Source organism: Eutrigla gurnardus (genome assembly GCF_963514095.1).
Source record: "Eutrigla gurnardus genome assembly, chromosome: 24".
Classification (NCBI taxonomy): Eukaryota; Metazoa; Chordata; class Actinopteri; order Perciformes; family Triglidae; genus Eutrigla; species Eutrigla gurnardus.
In genome coordinates, this window is record NC_139935.1 from 3,611,960 (window position 1) to 3,639,716 (window position 27,757).

Below are 27,757 nucleotides of genomic sequence, written 5' to 3' on the forward strand. Positions count from 1 at the left end.
ATATATATATTATTTTGCATTCCTGGATGAATGCGCGCACAGCGGCTCCGCGTCTCCGCGCGCCTCCTCGCCGCCGCGTCCACGGTTGAAATAGGAAGCACTGCCTCCCTCCTTCATGCGTAAATTATGTAGGGCAGGACGGGAATGCTGCGCTACCTCCATTTGAGAAAACCCGGCCGGTAAATGTGAGAAAAGGGGGGCGAGAGAGGGGAAAAAAAGGAAAACACACACACACACACACACACACACACACACGCCGTCTTCAACCAGCAGCAGCGGAGCAGCGCATCACGACTCGCCTATTGTGAAGCCAAGGAGGAGGAAAGATGGACATCACGGATCAAGGAGCTCAAATGGAGCCGCTCTTACCCACGGTACGCTATTGTTGTGTTTCTCTTCCATTTTCATGTGACGGGATGACGCGTGCTCATCGACATGTTTTAACCGGTGTATCGTGGCGAATGTGGATGTTGCGCACCACAAAATTTGCAAAATTGGACCCTTTCATATTTAGGCAAACGATTCAGTGTGAGGCATTTGTGATGCACTGTACAGCAGGTTGGTGTACACAGCAGCCACAGTTATGCATTTGTACCATAAGGCTCCTTTTAATGTGTTGCGTTTCAGACAAATCATATGGTTTACCCCAGTTTTTAATGGAACCTGCTATGAAGCTGTTGCTTTATAGTGATCCTCATCAGTTCTTTCCATAGCCTATTTCGCTTCACTGGATTATTCCAATTTATTCATGACATAACATATGCACAACAGAAATAGATGATTGGATTCGATTCTCTTGAAATCCGTTGACCCACAGAGATGGAGAGTTGCTGCCCAAGTACACAGGGAACAAAAGGGGGGTCGACTCTGTGTCCCTTCGGGTCAGAGGACCCCCCTTGGGCCCCGCTGGCGTCGTTTCAAACCAGCATACCTCAAACGTAACACGTTGAGCCACCTGAAGGGGCTGTGTTCAGTCCCTCCTCATTAGCATTCAGGTGAGACTCTCCTGAGAAGGAAGAGAGAGAAAGATCCCCCCCCCCCCCTCCAGTGAGAGATGAATATTGCTTTGTGCTCACCACTGTAAATCAATACGGTCCCAGTTTGTTCTATTTGTGGACGTTTTCCGAGGACTTAGTTTTTTCCGGAGCGTACAGTGAAGCCTGATGTTGATGTGGGGATGGCTGGCCTGAATCCCCCCTGCTGCAGTCTCAATGCGGTGTGTGGCTGCTTCCCTGTGATAACTCATTGCTTCCCCGCCTGCCTACGCAGCGAGCGTCGTCATGGTTTCACCAGGAAGTGTATGGGTATGTGAGGTGGTAGCACGGTGACAATTCCAGGGACGTTCAGCGAAGAGACACTCCTGTTGTGATTCCCAAGGTCAAGCATGACAGTAGGTTTGATTTCCAGCATGTTGGACGGTACCTGAACGCCACGTGTCGAGCATCAGTAGCATCCTTTCCTTTGTTCCACTCACTTATTTCTTCATGTTTCTTTGACTTGCAGGAACAGAATTCCCAAGAAAATAAAGACGTGGTGAGTGCATCTGCTTATTCTCTTCACCTGGCATGAAAAAAAACCCTGAATGTCATTGATTTGTGTGGTAATAACAATAACTCAGTTTAATGTACTTGTTAAAGAGTCGTTTTTGAGTCATGAGAATACAAAAATCAATCGTAAAAACAATAAACTTAGATGTTTAAAGGGCAAGGCAAGAAAAGTAAAAAAAGGTGAGGTCATAAGGAATTTACTGACTGTCATTTTGACTGAATTTTAAGAAGTGAAGGTGATAAATAGATAATATTGGAGTGACATTGGGTGGCACAAACATAACTCCAGATGAATATTGCTTTCTAACTCCTGGATGTGTAATGGTAAGGTGTATATTAACTTAACAAGGTGATAATATGTTGTTTTAAGTCACCAAACCTTTCTGGCTTGTGAAAAGTGAAGCCAATATTGAAGTGCCTTACACTTGCATTCTCTCTGATGGCCACAATGCAAATTGTACAATACATTGAAGTAAAGAATCTAAATACTTCTTCCACCGATAAAGATGTAATTAAATGTTTAAAAAGTTAAGGCAGATTTATTCTGTGATCACATCTCATCTGTGTTCTACATTAATATTGCACAGCTGTATTCGACGTACATCTTTCGCGAGCCAGCTTGTTTGGCAGATGCTGTGTATTTTTAGATTCCCAATTGTCACATGTGTCACTATGCATCTGGCAGCCACGCGAGGTCGAGGCCACGCTGGGTAAACAAATACTAACCGATAATGGGAAATTAAGTGTTGCTTTGAAGAGCTCGCAGGATGTGAGAGTAAGCAGACGGTCGAGCCGGTCGGAGTTTTGATGCACGCATGTCATCCGTTTGGAGAAAATATTGCTTATGCAACTGTGGGCCGTGAGCCAGACTGAGGACAAGACTGAGCACAAAGTGTCTGCCAGTGGACAAACTGTGAATACTCCGCTCCTACTTTCCCAAATGTTGCACGATATTTCCCACCTTTTGTTGATTGATCACTAGTGTTAACCCTTGTTTTCCTTATGACAGTAACAGGGCTTGTTAGATTATTGACATTCTATTGGAAACTTAGAGAATAGAATATATGAGCTCAGTACTAATCTTTTGATAAATCTACAGAATTTTTGGTTTTAGGTTTAACTGAAATGTCTGTAATTTTCTGCCAGAATATATTTTTCTTACAGTGTAGCAATTTTATAATGAAACAAATGTTTTAAACTACATTAAATGTAATAGTTTGCGGACTAATTTGCAAGCTCTCTGATGACTTCCTCCAGAAAAAGGCTCGGTGAAACACCAGCTCAGACCGTTTCACTGCTCTGGCTATTAAGAAGCTGTTCAGCATTCAGGGAAATACGCTTAATCACTTTCCTTCCGAGTGCTGGATCAGAAGAAACCGCTCTTCTGTAGCTGAATATGGAGCTTCAGCCAGCAGGTGATTAGCACAGCTATGAAATGCAAGAAAACACACGCAAATAGACAAAAACAGGGGACACTAAAAAGTGATGCACAGGGCTGAAGCTAACCTGCACAAGTTCCACTTTTTTTTTTTTTGACAGCTGCCCTGACAAAGTACCCTCTTGCTCATGTACTTTAACTTTAGAGTTAGCTGGTCTTGACTTGAACTTGAGCGTTCCTGGTTCTGAATTGGACTTGGACCCGAGTGTCGCGGTCCTCATTACAACCCTGACATAACAGCTGGCTCTGGGCCAGGCTGTCCAGTTCGGGGCTGGCTGATTGGCCGGGTCGGAGGAGATCACTGAGAGCTGACGGAGGAAGTCTGTTCTCTTGAGCGTGGTGTTCTTGGATCAGTGCGAAATGTCTATTTGACTTGGTGATCCAACTGTGCAGGCAGGAAGCCCTTCCACCGCAGCTAGGAGCCTTTCCATGGTTAATTATAGCAGTGTGAGTGGGGGGGGGGGGAGGTGAAGGGAGCACCTAGAGCTGGACCTGGAACATGAGACAGATGGCATGATGATGATAGATACAAAGAAAATTAGATTGTGTATTAAAGTGGGATTTTTCTGTCCAAACTTCCCCTGTGAATATCACATCTTCATATCTTTGCTGGTTAGAAATATCACTCGACGTAAAACAACAAAGATGATGGTATTATTGTGATTTGACAGTCGTCTCAGCAGCAGAAGTAGGTGCTCTGATCTGTTTCTAGCACGCCGTGCTAGATCACAGTTTCGCTGACGGTGCGCTCCAGTCGGAGAGCAGCGTCTTCTCCTCAGGTGGGTTGTGCAGACACTTAAAGATGCACGCCCTGTATAGAGGTAAGACTGCAACGCTCCCCTGCTCGCCGCTTCTTCTGCGTGAGGCGCACGGCGACCGTCAGGTGCACCCCTCGTACAGGATGGTGTCGTTTGACTCCCCGCGACCTAAGACTCCTCTTAGGTAACGGATGCAGAGCTTGAAGGCTCAGCAGAGCAGAACTGTGCACGGCACAGCGTCAGTGATGTCAGAGCGCTAATCTCTCTGGGGGGATTGGCGGATGGACGCTTGTCAGAAACATTTGATGAAAGCTGTCGGAGGCTGAGGCAGCCGGAGCTTGTGCTGAGCTTTTGTTTTTCTGTCGCGTTCGCCGGGCTTTCGTGGGTGAGGTTGCTGCCGTGTTTCAGCATGGGACGAGCGGCCGAGGAGAGCAGCTGAGGGGAGGGTCCGACTGACAGCCCGAGCTGACTTCAATTCGCTTCCCTCCCTGACTTTCACACACATCTCACGAACGCACACTCTTGAGTCCAGAGCGGGGCTCCGGGCCCTGAGCCGTAGCCTCTCGTCTTACCTTTGCTGCAAAAACAAGGGGAGTTAGCGGGCATCCTGCCCCAACCTTGTAGGAGGCGCACCATGCTCGCAGTGGACCCCAATAAAGGATTTATTTACCCGGTAGGTAACTCTGATTTTGCATTCAAAGCATTCAAGCTGTAAGAGGGTCATTGACTTTGCCAACCACCCAAGTTGTAGCCTGATTTGGATGCATTGTTGTGATATAAGCTAAAATAAGCGGTTGTACTGTTTCAACTACCTGCGTAATGTTATTTGCATGTGTAGCTGAAAGGCTCGCCTCCTCTGCTGCAGAGATGGGCAGTTGTGCTGATGTGCATGCGGAAGGTCCCGGGGAAGGTTGGCTGACAGATGGGAGTGCCGTTCTGGGGCGAGAGAGGAGCTTATACCCGCTGTAGTGACCCTGCTGATCTCTGAGCAGGAAACAGGCAAACAAAAACAATTTGTTTGTGTGTGTGAGCACCTCCATTCTTTGTGCTCTTTTTTGTGCCTTTAGGAAATGCAGAAAGTTTTCCTGCCCACTAATTAAAAATCCCCCTTCTTTGCTGATTTTGAAGGGCAGTGATGACGTTTCATCTCCCCATGTCCGATGATGGCGTTCCCAGTGCACTTAGCATATTCTTCCCTGTGATGCTGCCGATGCAGCTCCTGCTGCAATTGCCACGGTAACCATGGCCATCTGTAGGGATGAAAAACATGACAACAGAAGCTGACGGCCAATCACAGGGCTTGTACAGCAGCTGATAATCCATCGCCTCTCTTAGCTAGCTACAGGCTATAGGATCACATGTGGAAAGTCAACTAAAGCAGATTGAAGGTAAATAGACAGATTTAAATTTGAAGCCAGGCTTATGGATTTTTTACGTGAAATGCCACCTGCTTGGCTATTTTCTGGAGACCGTGTGTACATGTGATGTGATTTTTAGAGCACACCTTCTGGTCTAGATCTCAAGGCGTCGTAATGGAAACATTCTTCATCCCTGCTGTTGTGAAAGTCTCAGGAGAGATCCCTGCAGAACATAGAAATGAGGTCACATATCTGCCTCACGGAGAGCGATTTAATAATGTACACAGATTTCCTGGAAAGGAGCTTGTGAGAATCAATAGGTCGGTGATTTATTCTCGCCAAGAAAGTGGAATATAGTTCAAATCCGGTGTCGACACTTGAAGACACATCCTGACATAAGAAAGATAGCATCATTGGCTCAGAGCTCGTGTCGCATTTTGTGACATCATTTTTTTTCCATTACGTCTTTCCGTTCCCAAACGCTGGTAGAAATCTGACACGGGCGCCGCTGTATTTATGTCGAGATGACCTTATTTGGAGTGTTGATGGAGAAGCTACAACGTTAGCGTAGCTTAGCACCCATTAATCCAGACTCCAATCAGAAGCATTGTAAAAGTTGTTTGCTTGTTGTCTTGCAGACAGACCTAACAAAGCATGACTTAAGACTTTTTTACAAATCACCATTTTTCAGCATCCTTTTCATCTGTTTATTGCTATTAAATCACAGAAAAAATGTTTTATTTTGGGTATGATGAATAAAGGGAACTGTGAGTACAATTAGTGAAGTGCTGCTTTAAATGAAAATGTTGTTGATGGTCATTAAATCCCTGCAACAACTGCTGCATCCATACATTCAAGTTGGTCTCCCATTGACTGTCATGACAGCAGCTCCGGGCTGTGTCGCTTCGTGATAGTTGAAGGTGAATGTCTGGAGTCAGGAGGAAACTGGAGCACATTGTGGAGGAGATGTAGAGACGTGACTGTGAGATGAGTCAGGTCAAAAACAAAGCAATGAATATTCAGTAGCTGTAACTGCAGTTTGTAGGATTATTAGTGGGTGTATGTGTAAAAAAGGACAAATTGTTCTTCTAGCTTTCCCACAATAGTTTTTCCCGCTCGCCGGCGGTCACCTGTTGTGTTTACAAAAGCCGGGGCGGCGGCTACCTGGTGCTCCCGAGGACACGCTAGCTTTGTTGGGCCTTTTCGGGTCAATCACTCGATCTGCCTGAGGCACCGTTGAACAATGTCAGGCATGAAAGTCATTAGGAAGAGTGGTTGGGATGCGGACCGCACATGTAGCAGCCTGACGAGTGGATTCAGGTGTTGACAGGTGGTGGAGAAAGGCCTCCCTTGTATAGAATGTGACGGTCCCTTCTATGATGATTCACTATAAAACCATTGATTGTTGCCTGGGACACCCATTATGGTTTTATGGGTCAGGTTTTGTTGTGCACACATCAAGGGAACATGGAGATGGATTGCTTGTGTCTGATTAAAAGTCAATAGAGAAAGTTTCAAGCCCCAAGGCTCTCATGAAGCGTCACCTCCATCATTATATAAAATAAATGATATAATATATTGTCAGGTACTTATTTTATGCTCTTTTTTTGTCAGCCACAGCTGGTTGTGAGGTGATGCAGTTTAGGGGCGGGACAAAATCCTCCGTAGACCAGACCGTCAGTTGGGCCTTCGCAGTCTGAGCCGCTGAATTAGGACACAATTAATAACTGGCACACTGAGTTTTCCCAAGAGTCTCTAGGATCTGCTGCTTTAAAGAGGACCTATTATTCTACTTTTCTGGTTCATACTTGGATTCCACGTTGCTACTAGAACATGTTTAAATGCTTTAATACTCAAAAACACTTGATTTTCCCATCAGGCTGTGCTGCAGCCCCTCCCTCCCAAAAACCCAAGTTTAACAGTAGCAAGAACGATATAATCAACATTAATGTCATGGTGCAGCATCTAAAGTTTGCTAACACTCCCTATTATTAGCCACTGGTCGTACCAGATATCCAATACATGCATCAATAATCCCCGGGAGTTTCTTTCCATAAGGAATCTTTACATAAATAAAACCAGAACCCCATACACTGTAAGTATATCCATGTCAGCCCAGGATATTGACGTTGGAGCTGTGCTGCACGCATCGACGGACTGTGCATTGAATCAAAATCGGATGAAATCCAATGTCAAGCCTTTCAAGGTCGTGACGCTCCACTTCACCATCGCCACACACACGCTCACACACACATGAACACACACACATGAACACACACACACGCTCACACACACATGAACACACACACATGCGCTCTGATCACAGCGTGACGTTAGAACCTCCTCCGGTCCTCGGTTCGTGTCCGGGCCTGAAGCCTTTATGCTCCTCTATCCCGTTCGGAGCGCATTCATCCACACTGCTCCTTCCCATCACATGCCCTATGCATGATGTGTGTACAGTACATGTGCAGCCTGCTTCGTGCGTGCTGCAGACATAACGTGCAGAGCTGCACAGGAACAAATCAATAGCCATTAAAGGAAAGATTAAAACAAGCTGACAATGAAGAGATACCACGTATGCATCCATGTTGTGTTATGTTAGCGTGTGTGTTCATCAGGCCGGTCACATGTCTACCCTCCTCCACCTCTCCCGTCCCGACTCCCCTGGAGTGCCGGTCACGTGCTCCCTGCTCCCGTTCCCCCCCCCGAAGCCTTCATCACCGACGGAGAAACGGCTGATTTAATTCTCTCCTCCACGCAGGGCCCTCCATCACTGATCCCATGGTCAGAGATGAGGTTTTATCCCGCCATAAAGGCTGGCAGATTAATCCCACCCTAGATTGGTGAGCAGATATGCGGCTGTCTCGGTTGGTCTGGGGTCAGCACCATGAGGTGGAGGAACCATCTATAAATAGTAGCAGGCACCTGCAGGCCGGAGATTCTAGCTCATCTGTCATAGTGGCCACGCTTTGATTGGGACTAGGCATGGGGCGATATGAACATTTAATTTATTATTTATTTTTTAAGCTATATTTATTCAGGAAGTCCCATTGAGATCACTATATATTTTACAATAGTAACATAACATACGAAGGGAATAAAACGTACATTTATTCAGCAGTTCATTTGGATACTATGACCTTATAAATTAAAACGCAGTGATGTCAGCCACGACCGCAGGCCTTTACATGTGACTCACAGCGGTGAATCGCTGTCTTGAGTGATAAATCAAATGGCACTGTGTTAAGAGGCATCCAGTGCTTTAATGGCAGCAGCACGAGCATACAGTTTGTCTCTGATCCAGAGGAGATAGTCGGCCTACAGTGGGTTGTTTTAAAGAGAGCTCTGTTCTGGTACAAGAATACATTTATACATTTATTGTGCTTAACTGTATTCATTAGATATCTGTTAAAAGTATAGATCTGTTTGAATAAAGACACCCTGAAAAATGTACATATAGGCTGAAATTGATGTTCTGTCAGGAGATGCAGCGACCTCAAACCTGACCTTTAGGTTTCCAAAATGCTACTTTTCTTAGTGTTCATTATGTGAAATGTGTCGGTGGTTTGTGTTTTGTGCTGGTTTCTATTTTGGACCAACAGTGAGGCGGCTGTTTTTTTTTACATTTCTTGACTCCAGCTGTGAAAAAAAGTGGCAGACTGTAGTGGAAGATTATGTAATGACACCATTTCAGGATTATTTTAGCAGCACTTTACGTCCACTTCTTCTATACAGTCCGCGTGTTACACACGGTTGGTCTGATTCAATATAATGGAACAACTTAATCCTCTTTCAATCAGGTGATTCTCATGCAGGGCCTTTGAACTGCACGCTAGCTGTATTAAGATTTGTGCGGTTCTCATAGGTCGAGGAGACACAGTGTGAGACTGAGACCGAGGGAGTTTCCCTGGGGACCTGCAGCACCCTTCATCCCCCCCCTACTGCTCCTCTCCCAGGCTTAACAGAAAATCTAATTTCTTTGCTGCCGTCATTGCCACAAGGGTGAAAAAAGGTGAAAAGTATTAGTTAAAGGTACTCGAGGAACTTTCACTTTGCTGACTTTGGTGCTTGTGGACAAAATCAGCAGTGTTTCTGTGCACCAGAGTCCTTTTAGAAAGCCTCTTTATGAAGATATAACACAATCACGTCGTCTAAACTGATAATAACAAGCACATTCTTATGAAAAAATCCTATTATTTTGCACTAAAGTTCTAATCCTATATCGCCCCATCTTTATCGGGCAGCCCTAACTTTAATTAAAGCGTGTGATCTCTCCATTTAGTGACATTGGGATATTACTCGTCTGTCTGGAGTGCTGATTATGTTTGTGACTCGCAGTAGATGGTGTGCAGTGGTCGGTCTTAGTCTGTGGAGGATTAGATGGGGATGAATTGGAATGCGTAGGCACGGGCATTGACAAAATTAACACATTACAAAAAGAAGTATTTCAGATTACCGTTAACCATCTGCCAGGAGGGAATCTAGGGAAGTCCGTCTACAGGGACTTGTTAATGAATTGGGCCCGTGCGTGTGTGCCTGCATGTCCATGGGAGTGTGTTTTATGCGCCTGCATACAGTAAGCCCAGCTCTCAGCATCTGTCCACATGCTCCTTTTGATGCTTGGGCTCGTTCCTCACGTGGTCGTCCATGTGTGGGAGAGCGTTCTTGCTTAATCTCCCAGGATCAGAGATTGATGGCCAGCATCGGCCACTTCTAGCGTGTCACAATGCAGCGTACCGTATGACTCCTGTGTTCTACGTGTTGTAGCGTTAACCTTACTGTGTTGAAGAGGTAGATATACGAAGGGTTTGTTCTTAGTTTCAGGTGATTATACACAAATGAATGGGATGGGATAAGATTTAATTGTGGATCGCAATAAAAAAACGCTCACAGTAAATTGATCTGGGATTAATTTCTGTGTCTGATTTAAAAAAAATACATATTTTAAATGCATTTATCCTTTATTTTTATAGGGAGATCTTATGATTCCTGATCATCTTATTTAAGATTATTTTATTGTCTTTTCTGTGACGCAATAAAAATGTATTTGCTTCTTAACAAAATGTAAATCGAGTTGTACCCGGTGCATTAAAACATTGATTTTTTACATTAAAGTAAATGACGAGCTCTAGACCCCTGCAGCTTGGCTCAGGCAGACTCTCTCTTACAATAATCTCATAATCTTACTTGAGTGTGGATCTTTTTTCATACAAGTACAAAAAACTCGGTTGTTGGTAATAGGTCAGAGAGGGAATGACGGGTAAGCGAGATACAGCAGGTGAGAGGTAACTAGACACCAGCAGGGTAACATCAGTGGCTATTGTGCAAAGAACAAAGCAACCCAGACAATGTACAACACAGAGGATCTAATGTAGGACAGGACCTGCAGCGAAATCATGGAGGACGTCGAGAGCCATGATGTCATCATCTTTTCCTTCATTATTCCTTTATTTAATTGCACAAGACATGTTGCTACAAACATTTCAAACCTCTATGCCGTTGAGTATCTGCAGCAGTATTTCTGTGTGATGTGTCCAGGACTGGATGGTGTGTGAGTTTCCACCCGAGTGACACACACTGAATAACAATCCAGCGTTTTCATTAAATATTTAAAAAGCGGAGTAAGCCTCCCTTTTTTTTTTCATTTTTCAAGGTCAGAGCTATTTTTAGCGTGGAGTAACCAGAAAAGCGCTATGTTGCATCCATTAGCATCGGTTCCTTGTTCCCCTCCGCTCCACGCATCCAGCATCTGCTGCTCCACTTCCCGGGCAGCGCGTCTTGCCAGCGTTGTGGGTGGTGGAACATTTACACGATTTAAAGCTTACGCACGATGATGCGTTCTCGCTAAAACCATGACTCAAAAGCGGTGTAATCTGGCACTCAGCAGATGAGTGTGTGTATATTTTTCTTTTTTTGTGCCTTTCGTTGCCCCGGTTACAGTCAAGTGGAAGTTTGCATTGCATCATGACATGACCTTTCTTCCCAGCGGGTTGAGGGGGGGGGGGGCTGTTACGTAACAGCTAGCATTAAGATGAACTAAATGTGTGAGTGTTCATCCTGGTCTTGTCTGTGTGTGTCTCCTCCAGAGAGCTGATGAGGAGGCGGTGGTGGACCGCGGGGGCACACGCTCCATGCTCAACACCAACTTTGAGAAGGAAGAGCTAGAAGGTAACGCCCATAAGTCGTCATTAACATTTGCTTCCCCCCCGTCGGGATCCACTGTATTTGTGTTGCCGGGCAACGGCGAAGGTGACGATGCGCTTGTGACTCTGCCGGTGAGACGGTGCTTTCATCTCAAGGACCCTCGTCCTCGGATGATGGTGGCTGTAATGAGTAGCTCTGTCTGATGCTGTGGTAATGCTGACACCACAACACTCAGCTCCTTCCTCATTCTCATACTCTCTCACATTTATGTTTATGGGGGTTTAAAGGATGAGTCAGTGACCTTCTATATTTTTTCTTACCGATGAAGCATAAGTGTATCTGCCTTCTCAAAAAATAAAGAAGAAAGAAGCAAAAAACCTCCTGGGATCACAAATTTAGCACCTTTAACAGCATTGGTCAGAGTAGTTTTTATCATAACCACTTTCCAGAGATCAACATATTAGTATTGTAAAGTGAGTCCAGTTGCCTTGGACAAAGCTTTCAAGGATCACCGTGACCTGGGCGACTGAGATCCTTCACAGAGAGATATTTTGTGTGGGCACCATGGCAGTCAATTTGGCTTTATAACCCATTCAAGAAGGAGAAGGCATAGCCCGGCAACTGCATCTGTGAGAACGCATTTAGAACAGCGATTGTGCTGCGACGTCAGAGCTGCGTTACCCAGAGCCAGTGTGAAGACGACGCACATCCCCACAGCCAATCAGGGCAGCTGTATTCTGTGACCCTGTGAAGCAGCGCATGAATACACACACAAAGACTTAAGGAGATGAAACACCACAACGCAGCGCGTCACACACCGCTGCATGAACCCCAGCCTCGACTGAAGGAAGAAAAAGACATTGTGTGACATCAGCGGTAGTTCAGGCCCCGGAGGAGGCGAGCTATTTATGTCTTCTACTCATGAGTCTCCACTCATAAACTTTAAAGACTCATATTTTCCTCACATTCCTTGTTGTTCCTGACTGCTGGGATGTGCATTTCATCCTGAAATCTGCTTCATGTCTTTCTCCCGCTTCTGTCATACATAATTTACACAATGCTAACAGCGGTTAGCTCCGGGTGAATACTTCGATGCTGACAAAGCGAAATCCAGTCTCAAACCGCAGATAGATTTTGACGTACGGTTAGTCGTCCGTTCTGTTCTCGGAGACACCTCACTTAACCTCTGTGCTGGATTCCTATTGGTGGAAAGTACGCCGTGATGTCACCGTGCTCCCACTGGATGTGATTCATGTTATGCTTGTTTGTTGCCTGAATCTGATGAGTGTAATGTGATTAGTCGTGGCTCCAAGTGCAAATTTAAGGCATTCCTGTGGGATGTTTTACCCTCAGACGTAATGAAACAGCAAGTCTGACAATAATAAACAGGATAAGCTCATTTATGTTTGAACCTCCATAAATATAACAGTTATTAACAGTGATATCTTAGTTATCTGTCATTGTGCTTTCTTCATGGTAAAAGATGAAATGGGGAAGCACTATTACTATCCTCTGTTGGATGTCATTTGGTAACTCTCCAGCATGGAGTTGCCCTCGTGGTCATATGATGCTGGACACTGTGGCGCCTCATATGCTGCAGGAGAACAGGCTGTCCAATAGTGTCGCCTGAGCCGAGGGCCGGCGGGAAGCGAGCGGCAGCGGCCGGGCAGCTGGACTGCGATACAGGGGGAGGAAGTCGGCTCGCATTATCTTCACGCTGACCCCGTGGACGTGCACACTCACGCACGCACACACAGCAGAGGAAAAAAGGCCCCTTGTAATCACATTGTACAATATCGATTTAAGATTTAAATCTCCCTAGCTGTAAAAGTCATCCAATATCGAAATTGATTTCAGGATCAAAGGAGTGGAGCTCTTTATAAAAGGCACAGGAGACAGCAGTTTATTTGTTAAGTGGTTCTACTCTGACTATGGCATGCTGGGTATTTTGGGGTACAGACGAGGCGTGGGCGGTACTGTGGTATAACACAGTATGCTCATTTCTTCAGAGATGACTTTTCTTGTTATTATAATAGTAATTCTAACGTTTCGTGTTGCATCCAGGTCACCGCACTCTCTACATCGGGGTTCACGTTCCCCTGGGCAGGAGGTCGCACCGGCGCCACCGCCACCACGGACACAGACACAGGAAGAGGTCCAAGGAGAGGGACTCTACCGCTGACGATGGAAGAGAATCCCCGTCACACAGTAGGTGTTCAAACTCCAACCCAGTCTCACCAATGCACATCAAAATCGTACCCGTTGCATGTTTCCTCCTCCTCTATCTCTTATCTCCACTCGTCCTCGGTCCCTTTCTGCAGCAGACACGCCAGCCCAGAGGGTGCAGTTCCTGTTGGGGACAGAGGATGGCGACGAGGAGCACATCCCCCACGCCCTGTTCACCGAGCTAGACGAAATCTGCCTCAGGGAGGGCGAGGACGCCGAATGGAAAGAGACAGCCAGGTACACCGCTGCCGTCGGCCACATGGGCTTGGTCTCGCCAGCTGTGGCGTTTTTTCCTCTGAGAGTTTGATCCTGTTTGTGTCTGACTGCACGCTTTACAGCTTACAGCACAAATATCACGTCTTCATGCATTTACAGAGTCGTGTTTTTAATGTTTTCAGGTGGCTGAAGTTTGAGGAGGATGTTGAGGACGGTGGTGAGCGGTGGAGTAAACCCTACGTAGCCACGCTGTCTCTACACAGTCTTTTCGAGCTCCGCAGCTGCATCATGAACGGCACCGTGATGCTGGACATGAGGGCCAACTCGTTGGAGGAGATTGCAGGTGCCGAAACGCGTCATGTGGTCTTGTGTAAAGCGCAGTGGTTAAAACTCAAATCTCAAATCAAACAAAAATGATGTGAGGCTCTGCAGAACTCCATTCCCGGTTGTGGAAAAGTATATTTTAACATTATTATGCAGACAACACACAGATAACTTGCCTCATGTTGTCGACTACTTTCTCCAAATTTGTGTGCAGCAGGGCCAAGGCTGGGTCAACAAGGCCGACACTGTAACATGTTTTAGTTTTTGAGGGCAGCTATAGAGTGTTTATCTGATTGTAGGAAAAACTGTGCCACATGAACTTAACCTGGTTTGGTGCGATTAAATCGGCGGCAGCAGGTCGCTTTTTGTCGGAATAATCAGCTTAGCGTAGCGTAGCGGGGACACACGCCATCAGGAACGGGGGAATCGTGTGATTTAAAATATATAATGTGGGAAAAGCTGCATTCATGTGTTTTCGTTGACTTATCAGACATGGTTCTGGATCAGCACGAGTTGTCGGGCCCTGTGGGTCAGGATGCCAGGAAGAGGATCCGCGAGGCCCTGCTCAAACAGCACCACCACCAAAACCACAAGAAACTGGCCAACCGCATACCGATTGTACGCTCCTTCGCTGATATCGGCAAGAAGCAGTCTGAGCCTCATTCCATGGACAAGAATGGTGAGCAAATGTGCACACAATCTGCAGTCCACACATATGTACATATTATATATATATACAGTATGTTTTGTATCTATAATGTTGTGATCCTTTTGCATGTGTCCATCTGTGACTTACTGCTGTTTGATATCTCCTCTCGTTTGTGTTTCTCCATGTTTTTGTGTTTGTTCTCGTCTCGCTGTGTGTTGCATGCATGTGTGTGTCATCCACTTAACCAGTAAACGGCTTCTGTTATCAACCTGTAGAGTGTTTGCCCGAGGTCCCCAGGAAGCCTCCGCCCAGAGAGGCCTTTTCCTGCGTGGCGTGGCCACGGTGTGTGTGTTGCACGTCGTGTCTTTCCGTCCCTCCATCACCTTTGAGCTCCTCCGGCGGCCGTGGCCACATGACCCCAGACACTTTGGCCTTTGGCCATGCCAACACCAAGCGCCTTAGTGTCCTTCAGGCAGTCGCCCAGGGCTACTTTCCCATCGCACATGAAGACACAGAGCAGGAAATCTGCACAGGCAACGGCTGATGCTAAACACTAAAAAAAGCCTAGAGATATGTAGTAATAGAAGAGCACACATCAAAGTGGAGAGCATCATCGTGTGAGAGGTTAGAAAAGTGCTGGCAGAAAGAGAGAAAACCTCTTCAACTCGCAGTCGTGACTTGAGCTGATGTATTTTTAAAAGTGAGGCAATAAAAACAAAACAAAAAAGCTCAAATCTAACTGGTAGTGATTCAGCAGAATTGTTTATGCAGACACACGGCATGATAATGCTCTCCACTTCCTGTCAAAGTCCACAATGTGTTTAATGAGAAGAAACCACAGGAGATTTGTGACTCATGTTCCACATCCTTAACAGTGACTAATGACAAATAGTGGGAGCTCGTCTCTTTGAATTCATGCTGTTATGCATCACATGAAATATATTCTTCATTTTGTTGTGTTTTGGATTGTTATTCAAATTAATATTTCAACATTTTGGGGAAAACACTTCTTGCAGAAAGTTAGGTATACCACCACTAATACCACCACTTACCAGTAAACATGAAGCTGATTAACTTAGCTTAGCATAAAGACTGGAAACAGGCAGAAAGAACCACCTACATTTATTAACACGTTATATCTAGTTTGTTTGATATGTATAACAAGGTAAGTGTAAAATCTACTATTTGGACTTTGATAAATTAGGATATGCTCTGGAGTATTTATGCTAAGCTAAGCTAACCAACTTCATTTTGAGAGTGGTATCGATTTTCTCTCCCAATACTCCCTTCTGTAAAGGAATATTACAAAATTTTGTGTTACATGAGACAATGTCTGTACATTAAATATGAAGCTACAGCTAGCCTCGCAAGTTAGCTTAGCATAAAGACTGGAAACAGGGGGCAACAGCTAGCATTAGCTAAGCTAACCGGCTGCTGATTTTACTGTAGCTTCACGTTGAACCGACAACGATGAGTGTGATATCAATCTTCTCATCTAACTCTCTGCAAGACAGCACCTTAAGTTGGCTGAAAAAAATGGCTTGTGATTTAAAATCAAAAGGAGCAATCTTTGACTTTCAATCTGCATCTGAAAAAAAAAAACTTTTAAATGAGCAAATGTCAACACAGTCGATGGAAGTTAAAGATTGTACCTCGTTCACTTTACTGCAGTTGATTTGGAGAGATGGAGCTAAAAGCGCTATGCCCACTGCCCCACTGAGCACTCATCATATTAATATTAAACTAAGTCACCGGGCACGCTCTGCAACAAGGTACAATATTATCTTTTGTCACGAGGGCTGAACCTTTTCATCATTGGAGGTACAGCACCTCCAACAAAAGGGATTATTGTATCTTATTTTCCAGAGAATGTAACTGTAACCCTCTAGTCACTCACTGGAGTCCTTTTGTCTTTGTGTGGGAAAGTGGTGTTGTGATAGGCCGAGCCTAACATTGACATGACGTTGGTTTCCCGCTCTGCCCCGACAGGCCAAACGGTCTCACCTCAGTCCCAGCCGGCTAACAATGAGGGCAAACAGGACGTCAGCCGGGAAAACAGCGCCGTGGACTTCAGCAAGGTGAGCGAGACCCGACCCACCGCTGGTCCCGTTGTTTACCCACGGCCACTGATAGCTGGACACGTAACTACTGCTGTATATTTAACCGAGCTTGGGTTACGTGTGAAATGTTCACCTTGCCCTGGGAAACTGGCTGGAATTTAACCCGGAGTAAAAGCTTGCTTTCTTTTGCTGTGCGGACCATCAGAGGCGGATTTGGATTCTAGATTATTTAACCACTTTCGTCTCAAGATGTGGTGCTGTTTCGGTTTCTTCCCGTCCCACAGATTGACCTCCACTTCATGAAGAAGATCCCCCCTGGTGCCGAGGCATCTAACGTCCTGGTAGGGGAGCTGGAGTTCCTAGACCGCCCCGTGGTGGCCTTCGTCCGCCTGGCCCCCGCTGTGCTCCTCAATGGCCTGGCTGAGGTTCCCATCACCACCAGGTCAAACGCCAACTGCTGGAAAAGCCTTGTCTCTCTTTCTCTCATCTGTATCATGTCTGGATGCATAAGCCGATAATCCCCCTGAATGCTTGAGTAGAAATGGATTTGACGTTTACTCAAACCTGCTTTTCTTTGTGTTTCACAGGTTTCTTTTCATCCTGCTTGGCCCTCTGGGAAAAGGTCCACAGTATCATGAAATTGGCCGGTCTATTGCTACCCTGATGACTGATGAGGTGAGGCCTCAGTACAACATTATCAAGGTTCAATTTCGGTTGTAATAAAGCGAGATAGAGTGGAGTAATTACATACTGTGTGTCTTTTTCTTAAGTAAAAGTAGCAAAACAACAATGTAAACACAGGCATCACATAAATGAGAACCGTGAGACTGGAAGGATAAAAGCTGAGGAGGCTTTAAGAATCTTCAATAAAACATGCTCTACTGAATGTAGTAATAGTTCTTGGAGCCCTGTCAAACTGTCATGAATTATAAATAACATCAGGAGGCGTTCACTATTAGTTACACCTGCTGGTACCAGAATTAAATGAAGAAAAGTCTAAATTCAGATGAGTGAAATTAACCTTTATTATTAAATATCCACGGGAGATATTTCCCATGGTATTAGGGTGGCTTACGGAGTAGAGAGACCTACGTTTACCTGTAACTGACCTAACTTTTGACCTTTTTGTAAAATAAATAAATAAAAAAAAGCAGGAGCCTTCGGGGATCAAGCAGACATGAAAACAGTGACAGGATTTCCCACAGTGCCGCTAAGAGCTAATGTTACTGAACATCATCAAAGCCAGATGTGGCCTTTTTTCCGTTGGCAGCAGACCTCTGGAATGTATTAAAATAGAGTTCATCTTATAAGGCAATGAGTTGTACCCATCGCTACGATTTGTGTCACATTCTGTGTAACATCCACTTTGCCGTCTTCAGGTTTTGTATGGAGATGGGAATAAATATTTTATGGTGCTGATGTAAGACTTTCTGTAAACCTACGTTTACCCAGAAAAAGTATCTGGGATCTAAATGGTTTTCTCTGTTGTTTATGACTTGAAATCAGGTCACTTTCAGGGCTTCCGTAGAAGCCGAGCAGACTATTTACGATTGATCTGCTCCACAGATTTTCCACGACGTTGCTTACAAGGCCAAAGACAGGAACGACCTGGTGGCAGGCATCGACGAGTTCCTGGATCAGGTGACCGTCTTACCCCCCGGAGAGTGGGACCCCTCCATCAGAATAGAGCCTCCCAAAAACGTGCCCTCTCAGGTAAAAGCAAACAAAAAAAGTGAATAACGTTCCCGTGAATCCCCTCACCGTCTCGCTGCCTGCTGAGAAATATTCAAGCATCTGCGTTCTCTAATCTTGTTGTTCTCACCGCTTTGATGCCCCTCCTCAGGGATCTGCTCTCAATCCTCCACAAAACATTGCTTTACCCCCCCCCCCCATTAGTTATTTTGGTCTACTTTTGAAGAGAAATTTTGTTGCCCGACAGAAAGCGGCTCCCGATGATTGTCTGCTCCTCTTTGTCATTAGGCTCATGCGGTAAATTAATGACTGAATTAATGATTCCGCTGTGCAATTACACGCTGAAGCAATCAGAAACGGCAGGATTCATGTGTACGAGATCAATCAATCGGCATTTATGCTTGGTTAATAGTATCTTGGAATAACTGTAACATGTAACAGACAGTCTACTGACAGGGATCTTAATGATACAGGAAAAGCGGAAGATTCCCCCGGTTCCCAACGGCGTGACGGATCTGGGAGAGTCGGAGGACCATGGAGGGCACGGCGGCCCTGAGCTCCAGCGCACTGGGAGGTAAGTTTCCCCTGTTTTGTACTTCTTGTGTTTAGTGTTGTGTTCCTGTTTTATTTTGTATTTTTGTCTCCTTCCTGTTTTGTTCTTCCTTGTCGTTTCTGGTGTCTTGACCCCCCCACCCTCTTGTGTTGCCCTAATGTGTGTCACCTGTGCCTCGTGAGCTCCCTGCCTCCTTATCTATATAGTCTGTGTGTTTCCCCCTGTCTCCCTGTTGGTTCATTGTGTTTCACTACCCTGGTTCCCGTCTGGTTACTCGTGGTCCTGCGTCCAGCCTTCCTGTGCCGTTTTTTGTTTTTGTGCCTGATTTTTGTACGTTTTTCATCCTCTGTTTTAATTATCCTCTTTTTTGCTCTCTTGGGATCTTTAGTTCAGACTTTCTTTGTTAGTTGAAAATTAACCTTTTTTTGTCATTTACCTTTTTGTCTCCTGCGTTCGGGTCCAACCATTTCAACATAACATACTGGATACTTTTCAGATTATGTGCATTAATTTCCAAAATGACTCTACTTTTGGATGAAAACATGACTTCTGGTCGGCAAACATTTACGCTCTCAATTTCTCACAAGGTCAAATTATCCAACACAGACTCTGAGTGTGGATTCTCCCTGAGAAGACAAACATATATGTCCTTTTGTATGGACTTTTAAAGGAATAGGAACTGAGGAACAAGTGGCTCAAATTAATTTTATCCTCTTATCTGTTTTTTTCTGACAAACACAAAGTGGTTTACCAATCACAGCAGAGTGGGCTTTTTGTGAGGGAGGGGCAGGGTGGGAATATCTGCTGCAGCACAGCCAGGATGAAAAATAAAGTGAACCTTATAGCATGTAAAGTTATTCTCTTATATGAACCAGAAAAGAAGAATAGGTCCTCTTTAAGGAAGGAGTCTCTGAGGTCCCAGCATGCACCTGTAGTTATAATTTTTCTATTCATTACTCCTTCATGATTTGATGAGAAGGGATTAAAGATGAGAAAAACGTCCCGTCATCACCTAGAAATCACCCAGTGTCCAGCAGGGGAACTCCAGCTGGGTAGTGATAGCGCAGAGCTGAACTGTTGGTGGATTAATAGCAGATGAGTGAATGATGTGCTGCCATTGAACTCCCCATCACCACCACCACCACCGCCATCACCTCCTGGGACCTGGCCTTGCTGCCTCAGACTGAAATAAGTACAACATCCCACCCACTGTTGCCATAGCAACCTCCTCCGACTGGTTCGCTGTGGTCCCGGCTCGCTGCAGCGGAAGAGCCTGCTCGCCGTGGCTGAGAGCCATTCAAAGATAGATGTGTACACACACTCTTGCATTAATATAAACACAGTAGGCAGATAGATGACGATCGATGACACTCTAAAGCGCCGCACGTTTTCCGTCAGAGACGTATATACGGCCGCGACGTAATTGCGGGGCGTCTGTGGCTCTAACCCAAATCCCTGTTTTGCTGCAGGATATTTGGCGGGCTCTTCATGGATGTCAAGCGAAAGGCTCCTCACTACCTTTCCGACTACACAGACGCCGTCAGCCTGCAGTGTCTGGCTTCCTTCCTCTTCCTCTACTGCGCCTGCATGTCACCGGTCATCACCTTCGGAGGACTCCTGGGTGAGGCCACGGAGGGACGTGTGGTAAGAAGCAACATCTAAAAGTTTAGAGACCGGGGATTTGAATCAGTTTAGAAACAACTAAGGTCAAGGAAATCTACTGTACATACACAAGCTCTCGTGACACATGGTTGAGGCAATTACTGAGTGAAGTGAACGCACGCTCCCTTGAATTTCTGATGTTGCGCCACTTATCTCCATAAATAGCTTTGCCATTAACCACTGATGTAGTATTAAGCTCAGGTTGTTTCACCACTTTGGTCCAGACTGAAATATCTCAGCAGCTATTAGATGGCTTGCTATGAAATGTTGCACACGCACTCATGGTCCCCAGATGATCAACTCTAAATATCACTTTAAGTGTATTTTTAGAGTGAAATGTCTCAAATCCAATAGATCATCACCAGGTCAAAATTTGACTTTGTCCAAGACTTTAAAATCATCAATCAATCAGAGCTAGAAATCCTGTTTCACTCAGGAAAAATGTCGCCATACGGAAGCCTTGAAATGCCGTTTCAGATCCACTTCGAAGTGTTGAGCAGTTGCATTATTTCCTGTGTTCCCAGAGTGCCATTGAGTCCCTGTTCGGGGCTTCCATGACTGGAATAGCCTACTCCATCTTTGCCGGTCAGCCCCTCACCATCCTGGGCAGCACTGGGCCTGTTCTCGTCTTCGAGAAAATCCTCTTCAAGTTCTGCAAGTAGGTTATTCTCTGTTCCTGTACAACGTTTGTACCTGTGCAAATTGTGATTTTACAGTGGAGTATTTCATTGTGGATGGAGGGAGTGTGTGTGTGCTTTCTGCTCGAGTGGTTGTGCCGGATCGTGTTGCTTCACCCTTCACTCATGAGTGTGTCCCGTCTCTCTCAGGGAGTATGGCCTCTCCTACCTCTCCCTGAGGGCATGTATCGGCCTGTGGACGGCCTTCTTCTGTCTGCTGCTGGTGGCCACGGACGCCAGCTCGCTTGTCTGTTACATCACGCGCTTCACGGAGGAGGCTTTCGCCGCGCTGATCTGCATCATCTTCATCTATGAGGCTCTGGAGAAGCTGCTCCACCTGGGGGTGCACTACCCCATCAACAAGAACAACGACCTTCAGAAGCTCACGCAGTACTCGTAAGTGCTCGTTTGAAACACACAAGTGTTGCTTTTTGGTTTTGTTTGTTGGTTCATTATAGTTTTAGGCTGTTGGATAAAAAGAAAGTAGGATTGATTCTTTCTTTATAGTCATTCTTAAAGCTTGTGATCTGAATTTAGCACATTTGTCCACATGTACTGAAGTATTTTGGGGACAGATGGAGCAGTGGTATAGTAGACACACTGTCCATTTTAACCCCTCTGTAATGGGTTTTGCTTTATGGTGAATAATCCCATGTTGAGTGTGTGTCAGGAGCGTCGTGCATCATCCCGCCACATAAGCCGGCGGCGAGTGGCTATGTCAGGCCAAGAGCTCCTTCTGTGGTTTGCTATTCTGGTGTGGTGGACAGCAGGGGATGCTGTCATGTAGTTTTATAAGTCATTTCACGTTGGTGGCTGAATGTCGGAGGCGATGCGTAATGTAGAAAGGAATGCTGAGGACTGCAATTACTCCGCCCATTATTGTCTTGATTATTAATATAAACAGGCAGCGAGGTTGTTGTGTGTACTAGAGAGACTCCGGTTTCTCCACATAGGACGAGAGAAGGAGACTAGATGTTTCCTCCATTTCTGATTCAACATCAGGACATTTGTTATCAACCTACAAATACCCACTTTTTAGCCGACACCATTTTGAAAATGACATGAAATATTTGTCCTGAAATTCCAAAAACTGATCATAAATCATAATTTTCAGCTGAGGGATGATCTGCTAGCTGCATATATTGGTCTAATTTTTTATAGAAGTGCAGTAAGATGTAGCTGTTTGTGAAAACAAATGAATAAGTGTCTTTATTTATTCTGCCATTAGTAAATGCACCTTGTTCTCCTTAGAAAACTAAATAAAAACATATCCTCCATAGGTGTGCATGTGTGGAGCCCGGTAACCCTAGCAACGAGACTTTGCAGTTCTGGGAGGAGAGAAACATCACGGCCTCTCAGGTCAACTGGACCATGCTGGAGGTCAAGGTAAGGAACCCTTGACATTTTATAGTATATAGTGAAGTAGGAGTCACATGAGTGGAGGAGGAGCTCACAGATTTACACCCAGCCTGCGATTTAACACACAAACAAAAACATCTCCGAAAGTTGGGGATATTTCTTACAGCGTCTGGCACCACGTTAGGTCTCCCACACTTTGCTTGGATGAGAGGCGTCATAAGTCTAGGCGGGGGATTAAGAACATGTGGGCAGGATTTCACAGGATTTAGCCGTGCAAAATGAGCATGGAGATGAAGTGTGAAGAGTGGATTCTCCCGCTGACACAAATAATTCATGCCAGCGGCGCCACGCGGCATTTCTCCTACACATGCTTGTGTGCAAATAGCTGAGAGGCACGGGAGGCCATTGGGATCGTATGCAAATGGGGGAATCATGTACTACATTATATTCACACACGCATATGGAGAAAGATTGTCTACATAACATACATAAGAAGTGCAAAAAAAGAATAATTATTATGGAATGCCATTAAATGTGAAATAAATTAATATGAAATAAATAAATGAGGCAATATATATATATATATATATAAGTTAATGCAAATATAAATACACCTTTATTTAATGGGACTTATGCATATTTAAATAATTTATTTTGAATATTAATAGTACTGAATAAATCAAAGCTGAATGTACCACTGACACCGACATCAATCATCGTCATTATCTCCACCGCCATTGTAATTACTCTTCCTGCCCTCATTTTCTCCATCCCGATTATTATCACCATCATCATCACCATCATCACCATCACCACCGTGTCCTCTGGTGCCAGTAGGAGTGCGAGATGTTTCACGGGGAGTTTGTGGGCAGCGCCTGCAGCCCCCACGGCCCCTACATCCCCGACGTCCTCTTCTGGTGCGTCGTCCTCTTCTTCTCCACCGTCTTCATGTCCGCCTTCCTCAAGGAGTTCAAGACGAGCCGCTACTTCCCCACCAAGGTATCGCTCTAACAGTCCTCCATAGGCTTCAAGTGTTCATTCTAGATTCTGCTGCCATCTGTTGGATGGTTTATTTGTTAATACATTTTTTGTTTGTTATTGGGATGACACTCATGAGCTGATGTGGCGTGATGCTGCCACATTCATCTGTAGTGCAACAGCGCCACCCTGTGGTGATGAATGCAACACTGTAGTCTGGATGTGGCTACAATGTTTAGCTGTCAAAATCAGATAAAACATGTGATCCCAGGAAGTTTAATTCCACAGCGTAATATTTCAGACGAAGCAGAACTCTTCTTGTGTCTTTATTCAGTGTAAGATGGACTTTGTGTGGCTGTGTGTTCCCTCCAGGTACGGGCCATCATCAGTGACTTCGCTGTCTTCATCACCATCCTCACTATGGTTCTTGTAGATTACGCCTTGGGGATCCCCTCACCTAAACTACAAGTCCCCAGCAAGTTCAAAGTAAGTCAGTGAAGCAGATGTTACAGGAGCAACTGCATTATAATTGATTGTGGCCAATTGATTCATTTCCTTTACCCTCTCCCCAGCCAACCAGAGATGATCGCGGCTGGCTCATCAACCCTGTGGGGCCCAACCCCTGGTGGACCACCATCATCACCTTCCTCCCTGCCCTGCTCTGCACCATCCTCATCTTCATGGACCAGCAGATCACCGCCGTCATCATCAACAGGAAGGAGCACAAGCTAAAGGTATTTTCGGGGACGCAAGGGAGAACCAGGACATTGCAGGGCAGACTGCTAGACCCTGCTGCAGTAAAATAAGAGGTTTCTGTCCTCCTGTCCTGCAGAAAGGCTGCGGCTACCACCTGGACCTGTTCGTGGTGGGGGTGATGCTGGGCGTGTGCTCGGTGATGGGCCTGCCGTGGTTCGTGGCGGCCACGGTGCTCTCCATCTCCCACGTGAACAGCCTGAAGCTGGAGTCGGAGTGCTCGGCCCCCGGAGAGCAGCCCAAGTTCCTGGGCATCCGAGAGCAGCGCTTCACCGGCCTCATGATCTTCACCCTGATGGGCTGCTCCGTCTTCATGACCTCTGTGCTAAAGGTCAGGGGATGAATGCCAAAATATAGTGTCCATTCACGTACACTTAAAGAGAGGATTGCTCTTTAATTTTCAATTGTCTTTCATGCTTATAGGTTGCAGATGTAGATGTTATTTCATGTTTTGTCATGTCTCCAGTTTATCCCGATGCCTGTGCTGTACGGAGTGTTTCTCTACATGGGGGCTTCCTCACTCAGAGGCATTCAGGTGAGCTGGGAATAAAACTGCCTGCTGGGATTTTATGAGACTAAGTGACAGAGAAAAGATGCAGGATGAGTTCTTGAATGTTTGTATCCGTGCAGTTCTTTGACCGTCTGAGGCTGTTCTGCATGCCGGCCAAACATCAGCCGGACTTCATCTACCTTCGCCACGTCCCGCTGAGGAAGGTGCACCTCTTTACCATCGTGCAGCTCAGCTGCCTGATCCTGCTCTGGGTCATCAAGACCTCCAAGGCTGCCATCGTCTTCCCCATGATGGTAACCGGAGTGTACTTGTGCGTATACATGTATCCTCGTGTGCTTAAAGCACTGTGATGAGTTTATATCTGTGTGTTTGTGCTGCATCAGGTGTTGGCCCTGGTGTTCATCCGTAAGCTGCTGGACTTCATGTTCACCAAGAGGGAGCTGAGTTGGCTGGATGACCTGATGCCAGAGTGGAAGAAGAAGAAGCTGGAGGACGCAGCAGAAGAGGTGCAGTAATAGACGACAGCCAGGGGGCGACTCCTCTGTTTGCAGAAAGAAGTCTGATTGCATGGAAGTCCTCTATTTTTCGTTTCTCCAGAAGCAGCGTTACAGATGTTTTCTTGTCTCTTTCTTCAGGAGGAACACAGTATTATTGCGGAGGAGGAAGGCATTGTACAAGTGCCACTGGAGGGACCCTACAAGTAAGTCCTTCTGGTCTTTAATCGGGTGCTCAAGCATCCTTCCAAAGATATGAGAGTGCCTTTACCCTCGGGTGTGCATTCTTCTCAGGCGAGAACTTCACAGGCAAAGTGAAACTATAATTGTCATCCTCCTGTGTGTGTTTTTATTTTTGAAGGAATGACCCGGCCACAGTGAACATCACTGATGAGATGTCTAAAGGATCTTTCGGGAATGTGTGGAAGAGTGTAAACCCCGGCGAGAGCACAAAGAAGGAAGCGAGCGCTAAAAGGTTAGCCTCCTCATCCACACTACTCTCACACATCCAGATCTCTGACCAAACACCAAAATGCTGCATGAGGACTTCCCATATATTTTTGCAGAGTAAAAAAAAGAAGAAGTGAAATTCAAGGGGAAATGGTGTGTTAGAGAGCTGTTTATTATTGCAATGTTATGGAACATTTACTTTGTATTTTTCCAGGAAACTGAGGCCCAAGTATGTTTAGATAAAAAGGGTTTATCTGAGAGCAGCTCTGCCCTCGCAGGTTTCCCACAGCGTAGACTAACACAGTGTCTCCTGCCTGCCTCTTTCATTCCATTCCACCCCTAAGCTCCCCTTCCTAACCTCTCAGAAGCTGATATCCAAAGGTAAGTCGTTCCCAGTCACCGGCAGCATGGAGAGTATGGTCCCGTGTCTTCTGTTCACTGCTAATGACTGTTGATCCTTGCATGGAAACGGTGTTGGTCTGTGCTGTGAGTTGTGATTCGGTCTATGGGAGATGTTGACTCGATTAATGAGGGAAATAAATCAGATTAATGGCATGGCCTGAGTGTGCATGTTACTTCAAGGACACATTTTGATTATGATTTCTGAGCGCTTTGATTGATAAGTAGCACTTCAGGTAAGAGGGAAATATGTTTTTTAGATATTTGTGCGAACTGTCCCTTTAAGTTTTGAGAGATATATTTGCATGCTGTGCGATCAGGCATCTTGAATCCTGTCTTGAATTTGTGAAATTCCTTGCGCAGAATGAACCGATGCATTTTGCTTATTTTACTTTTTTTCCGTGCAGTTTTGGCGGCGAAAAGCGACACAAGCGCCGGAAGCATGAGAAGAGCTTGGACAGGGAGACAAGTTTGTGATGACACATACTGGCGGTGCCGTTGTGCTGTCAAGTAATAGATCAAAAAAACAAAAAAAAACTTTAAAAAAACAATACCGTGCCACACTCAACCACCTTTGTACTGTGCTACACTGTGTTTTTTGTCATGCAAGTCTGTGTGCAAGTTGTGTAAAACAAAGAATTTGTTAGAAACAGTATTAACTCGAGGAAACCGAGGACACGTCTGTGTTGGTTTTCCGTGTATATCAACGTTTTGGTGATACCAGCAACAGAAGGAAGCCAGAATTATGACGACACCGCCGTGTCTCCGGGCCGATTAAGTAAACATTTTAAACACTTTTTAAAATCGACTTTATTTGTATTTTGTATGTTTTTATATTTTTCCAACAACGACAGTTGCGAGTTGTCCTTTTAACAAAGCTGCCACGGCGAACTGCAGAGGTGTGGATTTTGTGTGCAGTGTTTAATGCCGCCATTGACAATAGAAAACCCTAAAAAGTAGATGTTTGCCAATTCTGATCGATTTCACTGGTACCTGAAAGAATTGACGATATATAGCGGATCTAGTCATTTTTTTGAAAGTATTGAATAGACATTTTATATATTCTGTAAATCTAAATGTTTTTGTGACAGTGACGGCTCATATCACTCTAGTGACTTCTCCATCGCTATTTTACAATTAAATGCCCCCTCCTCCCCCCAAAAAACATCTAGGAAATTCACTTATTCTGTTTCCGTTAGACGAGACAACAATATTCTCATGTCTGCATGTTAAACATGGGGCGGGAGCTTCATATTTATCATACAAACGTGTGTTTTTTTTAAAAATCTAACTCAAGGCAAGCAAAGCAAACAAGCACATTAGCCCCAATTGACTATTCCTTTTGTGGGTGTGAGTATATTTTGGGGGCAGCTTATTGGAAAACCTTTTTCAAGACAGCATTCCAGCATAGTTGGGGATTTTCCAGCACCTCTCGCACCTCGGCCTTGGCTTTTTAAAAACCCCATCGACTCCGCTGAGCTGGTGCGACTGTACAGAGCGCTCTGTTTC

General features: G+C 45.3%; 1 protein-coding gene across 2 annotated transcripts; it reads left to right on the forward strand.

The window, feature by feature from the left end:
- Positions 1-62: 62 nt before the first annotated feature.
- Positions 63-27,404, forward strand: LOC311009791 (sodium-driven chloride bicarbonate exchanger-like). Of its 2 annotated transcripts, none has more exons than XM_084004171.1 (26): positions 63-374; positions 1,504-1,533; positions 11,188-11,269; positions 13,310-13,453; positions 13,567-13,708; positions 13,870-14,030; positions 14,502-14,690; positions 16,650-16,738; positions 17,005-17,162; positions 17,308-17,395; positions 18,287-18,433; positions 18,886-18,986; positions 20,435-20,609; positions 21,152-21,285; positions 21,455-21,700; positions 22,585-22,690; positions 23,501-23,662; positions 24,014-24,127; positions 24,214-24,375; positions 24,474-24,725; positions 24,861-24,929; positions 25,025-25,198; positions 25,289-25,411; positions 25,541-25,605; positions 25,761-25,874; positions 26,656-27,404. In XM_084004171.1, the coding sequence occupies exons 1-26, from the start codon at positions 327-329 to the stop codon at positions 26,723-26,725; spliced, it is 3,345 nt and encodes a 1,114-aa protein (XP_083860297.1). In that variant the 5' UTR covers positions 63-326; the 3' UTR covers positions 26,726-27,404. The 2 variants fall into 2 exon arrangements, with proteins under 2 accessions (XP_083860297.1, XP_083860298.1); XM_084004172.1 differs by having other exon boundaries at positions 13,570-13,708.
- The last annotated feature ends 353 nt before the right edge of the window (positions 27,405-27,757 follow it).

Coding starts and splice junctions, on each gene's coding strand:
- LOC311009791 (XM_084004171.1), top strand. CDS start 327: ATGGACATCACGGATCAAGGAGCTCAAATGGAGCCGCTCTTACCCACG. Junction 22,691..23,500: donor GGACCATGCTGGAGGTCAAG/GTAAGGAACCCT, acceptor TGGTGCCAGTAG/GAGTGCGAGATGTTTCACGG. Junction 24,930..25,024: donor CCTCACTCAGAGGCATTCAG/GTGAGCTGGGAA, acceptor GTATCCGTGCAG/TTCTTTGACCGTCTGAGGCT.